A 17538-nucleotide genomic window follows, 5' to 3' on the forward strand; every position below is an offset into this window, starting at 1 on the left:
AAAAACTTTTTCGTTCGATTTTAGCATTACGCTATTGTAAAACTATATTTGATCTATGTAATTCTCTTGGTGGGCCAATTTCTGTACGAATTCTGAATCGAATTAAAAAAGTTCGTTTGTAATTTTGCTAAAGTACAGAGAATGAGCTCAATACTTTCGATTCGCATATTTTACTTTCAATTGCCAAATAGAGCTGCTTTCTGTCTGAATTGCGCTCGTCTTTCTGCCTTCTCTTCCTCTTCTCGCTTTCGTTCCTCCTGTTCCATGCGGATCTCATCTTCGAACTTGCTCGCCTTCCGTAGTTGCTCGATCTGTGAAAACGGTAATTGATGCATCAGGAAATGTTAATTAACACGGATACGCTTTCGTGAATCTTGAATTTGTCATGGCTATGATTTGTTATATCATTGTTTTCCAGATTTGAAATTTTATTGATAATATATACACAAACGAAAAAAATTAAGTTTAATAATCGACTTTCAATAATAATTTTATGATGAAACAATGCGAAATATTTATAGTTTGATTATATATTGTAGAAAGAGAGAGAAAAGTTTTCGTTAACTTTTTCGTTGAATAAATATAATTATAAGAAATATTAATTAATTAAACAAACAATGATAATTCAATGAAAAAAATAAATAGTTAAGTTAATCATTTTTGTAATCATGAAATCATCAATCTATGTAAAAATATTATAATATATATATATATTTAAATAAATATATTTAAATATATATTTAAGTAAAATGACTTGCTGACTCAAAGTATTAAATTATTTATTATTTTTTTCCTCTCTACTAATTAATAACTAATTTGTATTGGAATCTGCAACTTTGAATCCATAAAGTATAACTGGATCATTTACTGATAACTCTCATGAATATTAAATTTTAAGTTTTAGAAAAATAATACGATTTTATGGTATAATTTCAGACAATTCAATAATTAAAACATAAGAAATTATTCATACTTTAGCTTCAAAGAAATGTTTAGCTCCTGTTACTCCTACTTCATCCACATCGACTTCTGTAAGACGTGCAAGCTGGCCCAATCCAGAATCTTGTTCTAATTCACCAGCTCGTGCTTTACGATAGATCAATAGAAACTGTAACAAGTTATAAATAATATGTTTATATTTAACTATTAGAAGAGAAGAAATTTTTTTACAAAATCTTGTTTTGAATCTCTAATTTTTAAAATCTGAAAAAATTATTTAAAAAGAAGATTTCTCAAATAGATTATATTCAAAGTTTTTCTATGTTGATAAAAATTTCTACATTATCCTGGATATTATCAAATCATTGCATAAATATTTCATTTATTTCGAATCGATTTACCGATTAAATAAAAATAATACATCGATACAAAATATCATTCTCTTTTCACATTAAATTAAGACACGAATCTTATTTTTTAATTTCTCGATCTATTAAATTTAATTTTCATATAATAAAAAAATATATGTAATAAAATACTATATTACTACATATAATTATTTCATTAAAAACTTATCATCATTATCCACAACGTATATTTCAAAAACAAAAATAAAATTATTATCATTATTCGGCCGGAAACGTTTAGCAGCCGCTGTTATTTCGATATAAAACTGTGCGAGATCTGCATCGAGGAAGCGATGAGTAAGGAACGGAAGGTGGAACATTGGTCAGCACGGTCGAGTTCAGTGACGCGGAGTGATTCACGATGATCTATGAAACGGGCGGCGATCGCGTGTATGGAGATCGAACGCTTTGTTCGCGGGCCATGAAAAGTCACGTAGGAACGTCCAGGTATGCATTTGCATCGAAGACTTTTCTTCTTGGCGTACATGCGTGTCTTTCGCACTTACCACTTTATTCTCCTCTATGTGCGACGAACATCGACACATCGATTTTCTTAGCGAAAGTTTTCTTTAATAGCATGCAAAATACACTTCGCACGCTCCCGATTTTTCAACAGGTGTTGCGACATTCGATGTAGCGCGATACAATGGGATACGCTAATCAGGGAAAATATTCGAACGCTTTCTTTAAATAATATCGTTAAAACAATAGAAACATGCATATCAGATTTGAATGCGTATTTCTAAAAAATTTTAAATTCTAATTATTTTAAAATACGAATATTGAATATTAATCTTTATCTTTCAAATAAATTAAAATCACTCTTACAAGTTTAAAGATAAGTTTAAAAGTCTAAAGATAAATTCGAATTAGATAAAAATAAATTTATTAAACTAGAAATTCCTTTAAGCTATTTATATAAATTATTCCTTATCTAGAGTTTCGAAATTTCGACCTAACTTTTATTTGTGCACTTTTTTCAATATTAAAATTACCCACAACTCCACGAACATCCATGGACTATTTATCACGCGTATAATATTCATAGCATTCTGCCGTTAATCATATGTATTTAGCATACACTTCTTTTTTTACAAAGTTATTTCGGAAAAAAAGTTTACTTCAATGCATTTCACTGAAATAGAACGGTTTGACCCCCACAAATGTGCCAGGGCCACATATGGAGAACAAACACAGATCATGGTGAAAGAGCATCGCGTCGAGCACCCCATGGGGCGGCTCTATTTTTATGGAGTGTGTACATGGCACGTGCTGCCACGCGTTAAACTCGATGCTCGTCGAGAGGAATAAAAACGACATTGAAATCCACATTGGAAAGTAAAAAAACGTAAAGAATTCTATTAGGTAATTCCTTTTAAATTGGCCATCTTCGAATTTGAAGAAATCTAAAAATCAAAATTCTTCGCAAGGAAAAAAAATGAATATTTTTAATTTCGAAAGTTTCGAGATTTTAGTCTACTACTATGGAATACATATTTCGAATGATCTATCGAACGATAATGGTGAAACTAATTTGAAATAACGAAAGTATTCGTGAAAATAGTATACTACGTGATCAATTTCCGTAACGAATTGGTTACATAAATATGGAATTATTTCCGGCTTTTTTACGTATTATTATATTTCGTAATAGAGGAAGGAAAACTGGTTGAAACTGGTAGCTGCGCATTCAATGAGCTTCTCGAAAATGAACGGTAATCAAGATAAGAAATTATTGCAAACCTCACGGAAGGAAATACGTCCATCGCCATCCTCGTCTACTTCCTGTATCATCGCTTTCAAACCGAGATGGGTCTGCGGTGCTCCCAAAACCTCCATCATACGTTTCAGTTCGGATAAATCGAGAAATCCATCATGACCATCATCGAATCTGTGAATAATTAATTATGAATTATTTAAATGATGATTTTGATAAAGATTAATATAGAAATCGCAGAAAAAACTTAATTCTAGATTATTAAAATTTTCATTGCTTAGATGAAACATATATATATATTTTAATAAAACAATAATTAATATTTTTTACTCATGTATTTAAAGATTAAGAAAATTAAAAAAAAATTAGAAATTTATATAAGAAATTTTAGCTATCACTGCTAGCAGAAACTTTTAAAAATATAATAGGAAAGTTAAATTTGTACATGAAGTTTCCATATCCGTTGTCGAAGAGTTAACAAAGTAGTCAGAAGGAAGTATTGAATCACATCTGGACATGGCCCCCATGAGGGTCACTGATGACCACTCGTTTGAATGAATTAAATCATTATATCAATCAAAATCTCTTTACAAAAACGAAAAAAAAAGAAGATATGTTATATTTTTCAAATTTCACGAGTCTAAAAATTTTTCAACATTCTTTTCATAATATTATAAAACGAGTAAGCACTAAAATTTGCTATGCGAGGGTAAAAATATTCCAGAAACACAAATATGTATATCCTGTTGGCAAGTTTCTTTCACAAACTTCTCAACCAACGTCTGGCCGCATTTTTTTCGAGTATCTCCTCCTGAATGAATGCAAACGAAAGCGTTTGGCCCCCTTTAATCGAGCAACTCGTTACTTTAATTAGCGTGTAATGCAATTATATGGAGGAAGGGAGGACGTGAGAACGATCGACAATCGTTGGTGTGTACCGATCTCGAAATCGGGAATAAGAGAATGTCAACGGGTTAAAGAGTTCGTTGGAGGCCTGTCCGCGAGCCGGAAGCTCGTGAAATCGACTTTCCGTGTAAACGATCCCGATAACCAACTCGCGAATAGCTTTCCAAGGGAATTATATACGGCATGTTGCATGCGAAATCGACGAAGCACATCGCTCGATAACATCCGTGGAATTCAGTTTGATCTGATCCAGGTTTGAAAATTTTCATGGACTGGAAACATCGACTGGAAAAAGATATAGAACATTTTATGGTTCTTCTACGATTTATAATATGTTTTTATGCAAATTCGATGGTTGCATAATATAACGTATAACGTTTTATCAACAAAAATCAATATAATTTTTTTGAATTCTTCAATTTTTAATCTAATATAAAAAATTATAACATTTGGATTTTTTTTCAAGACACTTTAATATCAATAAATTTTTATATTTTCAAGAGTTTCGAATTAGGATTGAAACGAATCTTGAAACGAATCTTCTTCGTAAAATCGAGCGGAATATCGCTCGACTTCCTCCATCTCTAGTTTACAGATGTGATAACGGTTTTATCAGATAACCATTCGCGGTTAAATAATCACGTGTACTCCTTTTTTTTTTTAATCATCGCATAAGCATAATCAGGCCAAACGAAGGATAAAATCTCTGACACATATGATTGGAAAGGTTGTTAAACCGGTTCTAATTCTTCTGATCAATTGATATTGCAAAAAATAGTAATTTGATATACGTAAATTGTGTTGTATAATCATTATTATATCCATATTCGCGGATAAAATTCATCATGATTCATGATATCCGACTTATCTTGTTTTTTCCAAGATTTTTTAAATCACTGCGACTAATAAATATACATATATAGGCTCGGTAATTCTATGTGATTAACATACGTTTAATTTCCAGTCCGGATGATATGTAGGAAAAATAATTCTTAGCGGTTAACGATAATTCGAAATTTCAATATTCATGTACAGTATAAATTTGAAAAAAATTGAAATATTAAAATTAACAATTAAATATTAATAAAATTCTCAATAAAAATTTTCAATAAGTAAATGTAAAATCATAACAATTTTTCTTTGTTGTAATTTTTTCAAACATCTTAATTATTACATATTTTTGAATTATTTAATGATTTTTATATATTAACGATTAATTATTTTCTTATCATAAAGTTTGTTTTAATTTCCTTCAAACACATTGTATAAGTAAAACTTGATAGGTATAAACTTGAAGAAGCTCTTTTTGGCCGAAGTGGAGAGAAAGAATCGTCTGAAGGTCGAGGTTACACGTTTATAAGCACGGTCAAACAGCTCTGATCAATATGAGTGGGAGACGAGTATAGGTACATATATATATATATATATATCTGGTGAACTCGATCTATCTCTCCTTTTATACGTGATTCATTCGCGATTTCACAGCCAATTTGAATATTGAATTGATAAGCCTGTTTAATCCACGAATATCGATGTGAACGTCTCGTTTGAAAGACTTATAACAACGTTATGGTGAAATATAATCTTTCAATGATTCGACATTCGATTCACGTGATCAAACAAGCAAAATTATTCGAATGATAATAATGAATATTAATTTCAGTCTAATTAGTCAAGTTTTAATAAATAATAACATTTTTGGAATATTTTTTTTTAAATTTTTTATGCATAATAGTTTGTCAATTAAATTTTTCTACGAATTAATATTTATAAAATAATTATTAATATTTTTATGTAAGTATATTATCTATAAGTATATTATCACGTAACTTAATTTAAAACTTAAAACTTTATAATAGCATAATTTCTTTCTAAGTCTTCTATCATTCTCATTCAATTTATATTAATATATTCAAGCTAGTTATTATATTATTATTCAATTTATAAGAGAACAATATTTTGATAAATATAAAATATTAATTCGTAGATATTACTTGATAAAATAAAATTATATATCACGACTAATTAACATAATTAGAAGAAAACAATGATTTACTTTCAATTCAATATTATAAATTTCTCAAGCTAGATGCGAAACGATCTTCAACTTGTGACTTTTATTCCATGCTTGATCTTTCGATCCATTAAAATTTTATCTCTGTCCCTGACACTCCATTTATTACAGTTTCATCAAGAAATTTAAAAAAGAGGCAAAAAATAAATTCAATTTTTATGATATTACTGATATATCGATATTTTTCTTCTTTTTTTTTTTTAAAAAAAAATCATCATATGAACCATTTAAAATCAGGCCAGTTACTTTGTGACTATACACAGTAGCCAACTATTGTTATCGCAAAATCAATTCTTGCATTATTGGTCGTGCTCGATTCGTTCCTCGTAGTTTCCCAAGACTATCCCAGGGGGAACTGGGTCAAGGTGACTGTCGGTACTTTGCCTGATATGTTTCCTCTCACCCTTCTACTACCATTCTTTCCAAGATCGATGCAGAGATTCTTCTTTTGTATTCAGAAAGACGTCATCGTTGTTCTGCGGCTTTGCGCTGAAATATTACTTTTCAACTACTCGATTTCTTATCCACGATCACCAAATGTGCTGTTTTTTATCATCTATTAACCCTTTGGAAACAAATTTTTCTTTTAGTTTAAAATTTATTAATCAATTTCATTGATAGACTGTGGATGTTTATACATTCGCAATCTATTTATTAATTATTTATAAAATAATTTATAGTAAATTTGATGAGTAATTTTAAATGTAAATTTCATAGTAAAATTAAAATAAAATTTTAAATTTAGTAAAAATGGCTATAGCATAGACGAAGATTTTTATAAGTGATTTGTAAATACTAAAATTTCCTAAAAATTATTTTTTAAAAATTAGAAGAATCAAGATGTAAATTGCATGTTCAAATACAAGTGGAATAGAGACTTCTGAGATTCGATAATTCAAATCTCACAATTTGAACAGTTCAAAATCATAACCGGCATACAAAGTACGTAAGCAACGTATGCATCCAGCATGATGCATGATGAAGATTATGCGACCGAGAGTGTGACAAAAGAGGAACGGTATAAAGAAAAGTGCAATTGAGCATGACTGTTGAATAAGAATGAAAAAGTCGACGAAACGGTTTTATTGTGCACGATACTTAACACGATGGTCTCGTGCGTTAGAAATGCACTTGATTTTCGCTGACTCTAAGAAACACCCTTAAATCCGGCTGAAGGGTACAATAATGATCAACTGTTCAGGTACAAGTCTTTAGACTATATGAAGACAATAGCAACATTGAACAGCACCTCTAAATTAACACTAATACATAAATATATACCTAAATACATATTGTTACGAATTATCGAGTAACTAAGTCTTTGTTTCATTTTTTAAAGAATTTTTTAAATTTGCAATCGTCCTAATGCAATTGTACCAAAAGTTATTATAAAAATGGAATAAATTTTTTCTTAAAAAATTAAAGAAGCTAAAAAAGTAACAAAATGTAATGTAAACAACATAACGATCGATAAGATAGATATGATATGATAGATAGGAATATCGATCAATCTTCATCCCTCTAATAATAATCTCCTAATAATAATATTTACTTTGAGGAGAAAAAATTAGGTTAACACAATTCTATCCTTGATGCAAATATTGTTTCGCATAAAAGCTAACCATAAAAGTATTGAACCTGATCGATATGAAATATCTTCATGATCGTGTCGTCGAATAAATATCTAACACTGTTTATATATTCAGTACGCATGATTGTTGCGAATGATTTTGAAGTAACGGTTCTACCTTCGTTGTACAAGTTCTCCAAATTTAGAACCGCATTCCTTACGAACTTATGTTTTCTGATAACATTGAATCCCAATTTTTACGTGGTGGAAATTACCGATCGATTATACATTCTACGTGGAAAATGAAGAAAATACGATATATAGTTAAGACTTTCTCGATTTATAATAAATGAATTATATGAAAATTCTTCTCTCTGGATCGTTGCTCTCATGAATATTTTTCGGAAATAAAAATTTTGAGAATGACTATTCGAGAATAATTTTTGCTCTTAATATCCACTAATAAAAAATAACATTTGAAAGCAACTTTCCAGTTTTAATTTCATATTTTCAAAGATATTTCAATCATAAAATTGTAGCATGTCGATTTAATATCATAATTTAACCGAGTATCTCTGGTTAGGATGAAATGTCGAATACACCAAACCATCGAACCGCAAAAAAAGATCTTTTTCACACAATGCAAAAAATATAGTTCGATTTGAACCGCAATCGAGGCGAATAACAAGCAATATCGCGGTTTCTTTTGTCGTGTAAAAGTAAAAGGTTGTTCGGTATCCGCGAATTTCACAACGCGATTTCTAAGTATATTAGGTAGTGTTTCAGAAAACTGTTCTATCCGTTCGGATGTAATTACACCTGTCCACCCAGCCATTTCTAACGATAGAAATTTCACGCAAATACTGACACATCGTACATGAAACTTCCAGATTTTTAATGACCTTCTTAGCCTAATCGTGATTTTCAAATCGATATTAAGCGATTTTAAATGTATCTTAATACGTGAGAAATATTTTCCACCAATATATGGAATAAGAAATGGAGAGCTATAAATAAATATTATTAAATTAAGTAATTTCATTTAACATTCCATGTTATATCTGTTAAATTAATATTATTTTGTTAAATTATAAATGTTAAAAGTTTCATATAATTTAATTTTTATGATTAATTTGAAAATATGAAATTAAATTGAAATTTTTACTACTTTTATCATGAAATAATTCATTTTCTTATAATAAAATCTTTAAAAATATCTTTTTTAATTCAAAAAATTATCCTTCTTAAAATTATTTACAAGATAATAGAAATTTGAAGTAAAATGAGGTTAGATAGCTATTGAAACCGGAACTAGTGAGAAGATAATTACAATCAACATGGCTGCATCCAAGAGAAAATGACAAAGTACACGTTTACTATCAAATGTTAGCGAATCTTTACATCAGATCTGATAAAAAAATGAGATATACGTATTCATAATCGTTCAAGCGTAATAAGTATTACTTGATCATTTATCATTACATTGGTTTACTTGGATATTTCATCGTTATGTATTTTTATTTCCTGCTTAATATCTAGAAATCAAGAAATCATTTTCTTTCCACGAGAATTAGATATTTGTTTTACTTTCACAATTATTTATAATGAATAGTTTTATAGTTAATTAACTATATGTACGTATATATACGAATACAGGATATATTAGAATGTAAAAAGACTGAAAAATTGGTTGAAAAATAATTCTGAGTAAAAAGTATCTATATGAATATAGATCTTGCATTTTATTTAATGTTTAAATAATAATTATTCCTTCTTTGATTCCATCTTTTAAAAAAGGATTAATTTCTTTTTTTAATTCTATTTTTTCACAGTGATTTCAAAAAAAATTATGAAAATATTCAAACATAAGATAATTATAGCAATATTGATCATTCTCATATACACAATATAAATTATAATGGCGTTCAATGATCATATATAGCGCATAATATTATTGAATATTAGCACCATAGAACAATAATACATATCACGATAAATTACTTCCGCTTTTAAATTGTAAATGTTGTAGCTGGTTGTGTGGCAGCTACTTAATGTCATGTCGCTAATGTGTCATTATTTGTCATTCATAATGCTAGTTGGTTATCTGTTTGAAGAATATCTCATAGCTGTTTATTTTTGGATGATCAGTTTTCATTATCAGTCTCATAACTGGTCTCATACGTATAATATTGTAACTTCATTTAACAACGTGTTCTAATATTAAAATATTTTCATAAACATTAAAATGTTATTATCATCTTTTCCAAACAAATTTTTCTTCTGAAAGTGAAATATGCACTTACTCTTCATCTATATTCTCTATCTATCTATACCTCATCTATACTCTCAAACTTAAAACAATTTACGAATTAAAGAAATCTACTCTTACCTCGTGTCTTTCAAGAATTTTCAAAGCAATAACTATTAATAAATGATGATTAAATTAATAAATCGATTGTTAGACTATGCAAAACAGCTGAATTTAACCGACAATAAATTACAGATGGCCAACCATTCGAGAAGCAAGAGACATAGATCTATTGAACATTTGTTGCCATTAAATTATATGCGTCAGAGGTATACATATTCTGCCTGCTATATGACGATCAATTTTTCTCTTTCTTTGTCTTTTTTATGAAACAGTTGTACGCATATCTTCAAAACCGGTATAAAACACGATATAACGTATTCATTACATTGTTCCAGCTTGTATTCTTCTTGTATACATTGTTCAAGGAAATTATTTTTCATGGTAGACACGTTCAAAGTCTGGCCGTTTCCAAATTTTATATGCGACAGAGGTTACGTCGCGCTATACAGGAAGTGATCGAGGAACATGCACAGTGAATTCGTTTCGTGACTAACTATAGGTAAATCATACGTAACCTACGTAACGTTTTGATTCACACGCGTCTAAGTAGTATAATATATACATGCGATTCTGATTCATTCATCACGTTGTCGAGCTTGTCATTCGCATTTAATTCACTTGATAAATTTTTAAATGAAATGCGGTATTGAATTGAACATACATTTATGAACATAATGAACCGCTCTCAATTCAGAGAACGCAAATGAAAGTTATGTATATATTGTATATATATATATCAAGAGACCTGATTTTTCTTCTGTATACATATTAATATCTTGAGAAATTGTTTAACTAATTAATTTAAGATAAATTGAGATTAGATTATAAGTATGTAATTTTTTAATTATTATAAAATAAAAAAAAATTTAAACTGTATAATACTTATCAGAAAAAAAGGAAGAAAGAAAGAGAATAAAAAAATATCCTTTAATCAGCATACCTGCTCGACATTATGACCTAAGACAAAAAGTACTCATAACTATGTGTTTTTAAGTTTGAGTGGCTATTAAAAACGATTACTATTTCTTTACAGAAATGTTTACGACTATGGGGTTAAATTGCACTCACATGTGGGATGGTAAGGTGAGTAGTACTTGCATCGCTTTGATGACTGAAATTCTACTTCTAAGCAGAAAATATGATTGGAATAGTAATTATATTTTTAAGAAAAATCCATAAGAATCGATCAATGAACATTGCTAATATTCTTTGAAGAATCGATTGTTATTTTATCACAACTTTCAAAAGGTATTCCAATTGATAAATTTTTATTTCGATTTTTTTTCTTGGAAGTTACATAAAAATATAATAAATTTTTATCTCTGAAACTCCGAATTTTTTTTCATCAATGATTATTAAGGAGAAAAATATTAAAACTTTTAACAATATTATTGATCCAAAAGTTGGAAACTTTATATTGTATATATTCCTTTCCTTTTCTGGGAGAATGTCTCTTTTTAGTAAATAGTAAAAGTAAATAGATGAACTTTTAATCAATTTTTGAAATTGTTTTTTTCTGATAAATCACTTATCATTTTTATCCATTTCATTTATCTTTATAAAAATATTGAAATGCCATAAATATCACAGATATTGAAACAAATATTTTATTTGAAGATAATTCAAGATATAATAAGAGCGTTTATAAAAGTTCTATGTAAAGTTCACTATAAAACTGTAGAAAAAGTATAAATCAGTTTTCCAGCATAAGAAATTGTAACAAAATCCTTACGAAACTCTCATTAAAACCTAGAATCTTGATGATCTTCAAATACAAATTCTTTGTCCATTTTTTAATAATTTATTATCTTTAATTTATTCAATATTGCGTGATTGAAAATTCTACATAAAATTTTTGTAAACTGTTCATTAGATTCCAAAATCAATAAAGACTTTACATCCAACTTTTCTTACAAGTTTCTAAAAGCACAAGATTCGTTCCACATTCGTTACTCCTTTCATAAAAGGCGAACAATTCATTTCAAGACCCCGTAAGCTAAAAACAAAAGCACCATTACAGTCTCTAGAGACTGGAGAGTTTAATAGAATTAGGACTCGAATTATTCTTCTGTAGCTGTGCAGTAAAATTCAATGCTGCAATTTCATTGAGAGGAAAAAAGTTGTTTGGCCATGGTAAGATCGGCGAGACCAAGAAACAAGCGAGGAAAAGTAGATATGTACTTACTGATTTCTCTAAAGACAAGGACAACTCCTTGGATGGTGATAGCGTTGCAGAGTACTAGAAGTCTTTCCGGTTGAGGTATCATCCATCGTGTGTACGATACCTCATCCACGTGCTTATGTTTCACGGTGAAATTTTGTACCGGATACATCGACTCGGATCTCGTATAAATAATTGAATGACGTTTGTTTTATCAGCGCCTATGCCGTGAGGAATGCAGTTCAGCTATTTTCGTTTGCTGATATAATGTACTATATGCAGTTCATATCAAAAATAATGAATAAGATGCACTTTTAGAAAATTCAATTATACAAAAATATATAGATATATGTAATATGTATATAATATGTTAACATATTTAAAATATGCATTATTATATTTAAAAAATATCATTAAGATTCATTTTTTTATTACATTCATAAAAATATGAATTTGCATAAATATATAGTAATGAGATTGAAAAAAAATATTGATATCTATAAAAAATTGAGTAAGATGATAATATGTTTCTATTAATTTTTATGATAATTTATAATAATTTATCATTTATTTGATAGAATATAAAATTTCAACTTATTTTCTTTAATAATTTCAAAATAATATTCATGATATTCACGATGAATTGTGTACCATTGTCAAAATTGTCATTTAACAAATATTAATGAATCAAAAATATCAACATAATTCGTTCTCTCTAATTAATATTTTTTTAATTATTTAACACTACTTTAGTCAATAAAAAACGCTTCTTATTTTATCCTGATAACTTCAGCAGTCATAATGATTAAATAATAATAATTGTATCTCTGAAATTTTGTAGCTAGACCGAAATAATCATGCACAAGGCTTTCGAGGATGCACCACAAGTGGTCGTCCACCCTGCCTTCTGCCTTGTCAAACCTGCTGTCCGGTTGACTCCGAAATACCTATAAGAAGAACAAGAGAGACAGAGGACAGACCTCGAGGTCGTCTGTTCTGGCCTCCAATACGGTTATACGAACTCATGGAGAAGATTCTTTCCTTTATCATTACTATGAAACTATTAATACCATCAATTTTGTTATGTGCGATTTCATAATGACTCAATTTCAATTTTTTTTCTTTTTTTTTAGAAGAGAATCACTGTACAAACAAGTATCAATCATGGAATTAGAATGGAATACTTATACGTATTTCGAATCAATTTTTACAAACGAATGCTCCAAACGAATAATATCTTCATATTCTTAAAATTTTACATATATTATGCTTGAAGTTTTGTATATTAAATTGTAAGCTAAAAATAAACAAAAGTATTTTAACGATTAGTCAAAGCAAAATACCAAATGTAATCAAATAGGTTATATTATATTACAACTGATATCTTGCATATTATTTTGTATATTCTCATATGTAAAAAGTAAATATCTGACCAAAGGAACATGATCTTTCTGTAGGGAGTAACGTAAACTCGAGCGAGTAAACACAAACAGAAAAACCACAGTGAACATGACAAAAGTCATGATTCACTCTCGATTTTCTTTGCATTTTATCTCGCAATTCTATTAAGAATAAAAAAGAACAAAATTTTTCGAAGATACTGATTTTTTGAAAATACTGATGATATTATATTCAACCAATTTTAATTGTCAATTATTCATAAATTTTTATTTCGATATTAATTTATTGAATCAAATAGCCATTTATTATTGACTCCAATAATAAGAAATCAAATATGGCTGAATAAAGCAACTATATATGTATTTATCGTATATATGTATTTCAATACAAAATATATTTCGTATGTACTCATTATATATATTATAGACGACAATACAAAATATAGATCTATTTTATAAACAGCTGCTTATTGCATTTTTATTGCTTTAATTACTTATGCACATTTTATGTAATAATACGTATTGGATTTAGTTTAATAATAAAGTTATATTTTCAATCATCTTTTTTTTTTTATTTAATTTTTTATTTAAATTTTTCATTTAATCTTTATTATTATTATTGTCAATGAAGATTTGATTTATAAAAAGATAATAAATCAGACATATTCTAACATTTTATATTATTTTTTTTTTTAAATTTAATATACATTATGTGATTGATATTATAAAATTTACATAAAAAAAAATATATATATCTAACATTCAATATCTAATTTGCGTATACAAATGTATAGACCTAACAATACTATATAAATTTTATCATGCACAAAAAATTTCATGAAAATAGATCCTTAGTGGAAAAAAATATAAGTTCAGGAATTCGTTCTAAGAATTATATTCAGAATGACGAAAAATGACAAAATTTTCTCGGCTTTTTCTATTCACGATCCACGGGTAAAATTTTAAATGGATACGAGAAGAAAGAAACGGAAGGTCCTCACCTGTTGAAGGTCTGCTCATACTGCTTGATCTCACGACGGGATAACTCGTGGAATTCGGTATAAACGTTCACGAATTTGTATTGCTTTTTCACATCTTTTCCTTCCTCAAGCTCGTCGTTGATCCTTTGCCTCCTGCTAAGCAGATTACTGAGCTCCGCGTCTGCCGGCATTGTGATCGTTTCACCCTTCGATTTCTTGTTATTAACCTTTACAATATCGATTTTGCGATATACGACCAATCGATCTGTTCAATACTCGATTCGAACAAATATATGAGCAGAAAATGAAGTTGCAAGACAATATTTCACGCGGAATATAATACTAAAAAGAAACGTGAAGTCGTAACTCGAAAATTGCGACGTTAACTGTCAAATTCAAAACTAATGGAACGAAAACAACGTAACCGGTGCGATGAGCCAACGTGCACTGACGGTCTACTGCGTGGCTGGCGGGTAGTAGGTACCTTTGGAAACCAGTGCCGTAACAACATGACGTTGCGAGTGGCGCATTTTGATTTATTTTATTTATTTATTTTTTAAATCTAAAATACATTCATAAAATATATTAATTTCTTCAGAAAAAGAAACTTTTATTTTTATGATATAATTATAAATTATACATAATAAATTTAAAACTTTATTCAGATTTTTATTTCGTGATTTGTTTCTTACGGAAGTTGATCCATATCGATTCGATTATTTTGATAGAAATAATAACCTTTAAAGAATTTTCGCGATGATTTTATGATTTAATAATCTAAAATCGTTCTAAAAATTAAGAAAATTAATATTTATTTATGTGGATAATTTAATTATTGTTTCATTTTCGGTAATTTTATAAGATTTAAGTATAAACACTTTCTTATTTAAATACAAAATTAATATACTACTTCATATAAGCATTCTATTATATATATATATTGTCTTAAATCTTGGTATCCTTATGAGCAAAAACTGTTTCCTGAGGCTATTATATAGGTTGAATATATTTACATATGGAAAATTTGTAGGTTGAATTTGTGCGTGGAAGACTTTATTGGGAACAGTTTCCAGTCGTGTGCTGACATTCACGTCAGAAATATTTAATATTCACAAGCTAGAATAGGAATTTTGGAATTAGCATTAAAAATAAAAATTTGCATTTCAATTTAAATTATTGTAATCAAAAAATATAAATGGAAGATATTTATTCAAATGTTGTGGAAGATTAAGAAATAGTGAAGTTTTGAATTAAAGAATTGCCAAATTTGAAAATTTCGAAATTAAAATAATTATTAAAATATATAAATTGTAGAAAATTGTAAAAATGAAAATTTTTAATTGTGCAAATTATCAAATCTTAAACATAATTTTTGAATTTTGAATTTATGAAAAGTATCAAACTATAAAAAATCAAACTGTTAATCGAATTAAATTAAAAATTTTTAAATTGCAATCATTAAACATTAAGTTATAAAAAAATATCAAGCAAATTCTAAATTTTCATTCAAAAAATTTAATTATACGAAGAAATAACAATAATCTTAAATATTTAATTAATTGTTTTGTTTCTTAAAAAGTATGAACAAATTTATGTGCTATCCTGTTAAAGATAAAAAAAGAAACAGGAAGCTCATCGACATCGACACCCTTTTGAACGTGATTCATCAGCATTTGTAACCCTTCGTTTGATAGAATAGCAAGACTTCCGGATGATATCGGAAATTTATCGATGTGTTATTCAAACAGAATCATGATAAACGTATGAATCATATATTGAATTTATTAGAAAAGATATCATTGACTTAAGAGATATAAAATGTCTTCTTCAGCTGAAAAATTAAAAAGAAAATCCAACATAAGTGGTCAATCTAAAAAAAGTTTCAATTTTTGTAGCACACCTATGCTAGGTAAAACAAATAAACCAGATAGCATAAGTGTATCTGCAGTTGATACTAATTCTTCATCGAGTACAAAAGAAAAAAGAAGAGAAATCGTAGCTAAAGATATTGAAAAGAAACAGAAAAAGAAAACAAAATTAAAGCAAAAAAAATTAAAGCAGAAAATAGAAGATATTAATGAAACAGAAGAGAGAAAAACAAGGAAGAAGAAAAAGAAAAAGAAGAAAAAAAGATCAAAAGAAAAAATAATACAAATACATTCTGATGAAAATTGGGAAACGTGTGATGAACTCTCGCGACAATCTTCAATTAGAAAGATTATTTCAAGATCTGAAAGTGACATCTTGTTTGGAGATTTAAAATCGCCAGAAAAAATTCGAGAAGCACCTTGTTTCATTGAAGAATGTTTAGAATCACCAATTTTACGCCCTCGAGAATGGAAGATCGAAAGTCCAGAAAAAATTAATTTTGAAGAAAATGAATTGTTACCCTTGAAGGATTTACCATTGTCTTATGTACAATATAATGATTCTGATGATGAAGATGATGAGTTATTTTTAAGTAATTATTTTTTTAGTTATTATATTTCATATTATTATATATTATTATTATACTTTTATTTTTTATAGTATTTCATTATTTTTAATCATATTATGCTATTAATTAATATTAGAATTAATTAATTATTAGATTTAATTTATATTAAACTTATTTAAAATAAAAGATAATATGTAACTAATTGTATTTCTATTTTTAGAAAAAGAAAATGTAATTAAAACGTATTTAGGAGTTAGAAATAAGAAACAAATTAAAAATGATGTAAGAATTGAAAAATGTAAATCATGGTTGATTGATGTATCGGTTCCAACAACTAAAAGTGATTTTCTTTGGGAAAATTTTGTTAGAGATAATCATGAGAATATTGGTAGATATCTTAAGTCACCTGTTTATAGAGCAGATATGTCATTAATAGAACATCCTAAAAAAATGAGCAACGAGAATGAAAAAAGTATATTAAAATATTAATCTTAAAATTTTATTTTATTTAAATATTATTAAATATTAAATATTAAATATTATTATTAAATATTAAATATTAAATATTATTATTAA

The 17538-nt window shown here is 27.8% G+C and overlaps 2 protein-coding genes and 1 long non-coding RNA gene across 4 annotated transcripts in view; 2 read left to right on the forward strand and 1 right to left on the reverse strand.

Moving 5' to 3' along the window:
* LOC116186657 overlaps positions 1 to 14002 on the forward strand; it is a 19092-nt gene extending 5090 nt beyond the window's left edge. Inside the window, exons 2-3 of the long non-coding RNA XR_004151672.1 lie at positions 2185 to 2196; positions 13992 to 14002. This is a non-coding gene — a long non-coding RNA (uncharacterized LOC116186657). The remainder of the gene's footprint in view (positions 1 to 2184; positions 2197 to 13991) is intronic.
* LOC102675526 (EF-hand domain-containing protein D2 homolog) lies at positions 13 to 14994 on the reverse strand. Its single transcript, XM_006624627.2, has 4 exons — positions 14547 to 14994; positions 3090 to 3237; positions 974 to 1108; positions 13 to 311 (listed from the first exon to the last, which is right to left on the reverse strand). Exons 1-4 carry the CDS (start codon positions 14714 to 14716, stop codon positions 177 to 179), a joined length of 588 nt encoding a protein of 195 aa, XP_006624690.1. The 5' UTR covers positions 14717 to 14994; the 3' UTR covers positions 13 to 176.
* A 1022-nt stretch (positions 14995 to 16016) lies between these two features.
* LOC102675385 (transcriptional regulator ATRX homolog) overlaps positions 16017 to 17538 on the forward strand; it is a 2649-nt gene continuing 1127 nt past the window's right edge. The window contains exons 1-2 of one of the 2 annotated variants that reach the window (XM_006624626.2): positions 16017 to 16986; positions 17183 to 17437. In XM_006624626.2, the coding sequence (XP_006624689.1) occupies positions 16344 to 16986; positions 17183 to 17437 (898 nt within the window). In that variant the 5' untranslated portion in view covers positions 16017 to 16343. The remainder of the gene's footprint in view (positions 16987 to 17182; positions 17438 to 17538) is intronic. The other variant, XM_031514647.1, reaches the window with a different exon arrangement.

This window comes from Apis dorsata, unplaced genomic scaffold (genome assembly GCF_000469605.1).
Source record: "Apis dorsata unplaced genomic scaffold, Apis dorsata 1.3 scaffold_1086, whole genome shotgun sequence".
NCBI classification, from domain to species: Eukaryota; Metazoa; Arthropoda; class Insecta; order Hymenoptera; family Apidae; genus Apis; species Apis dorsata.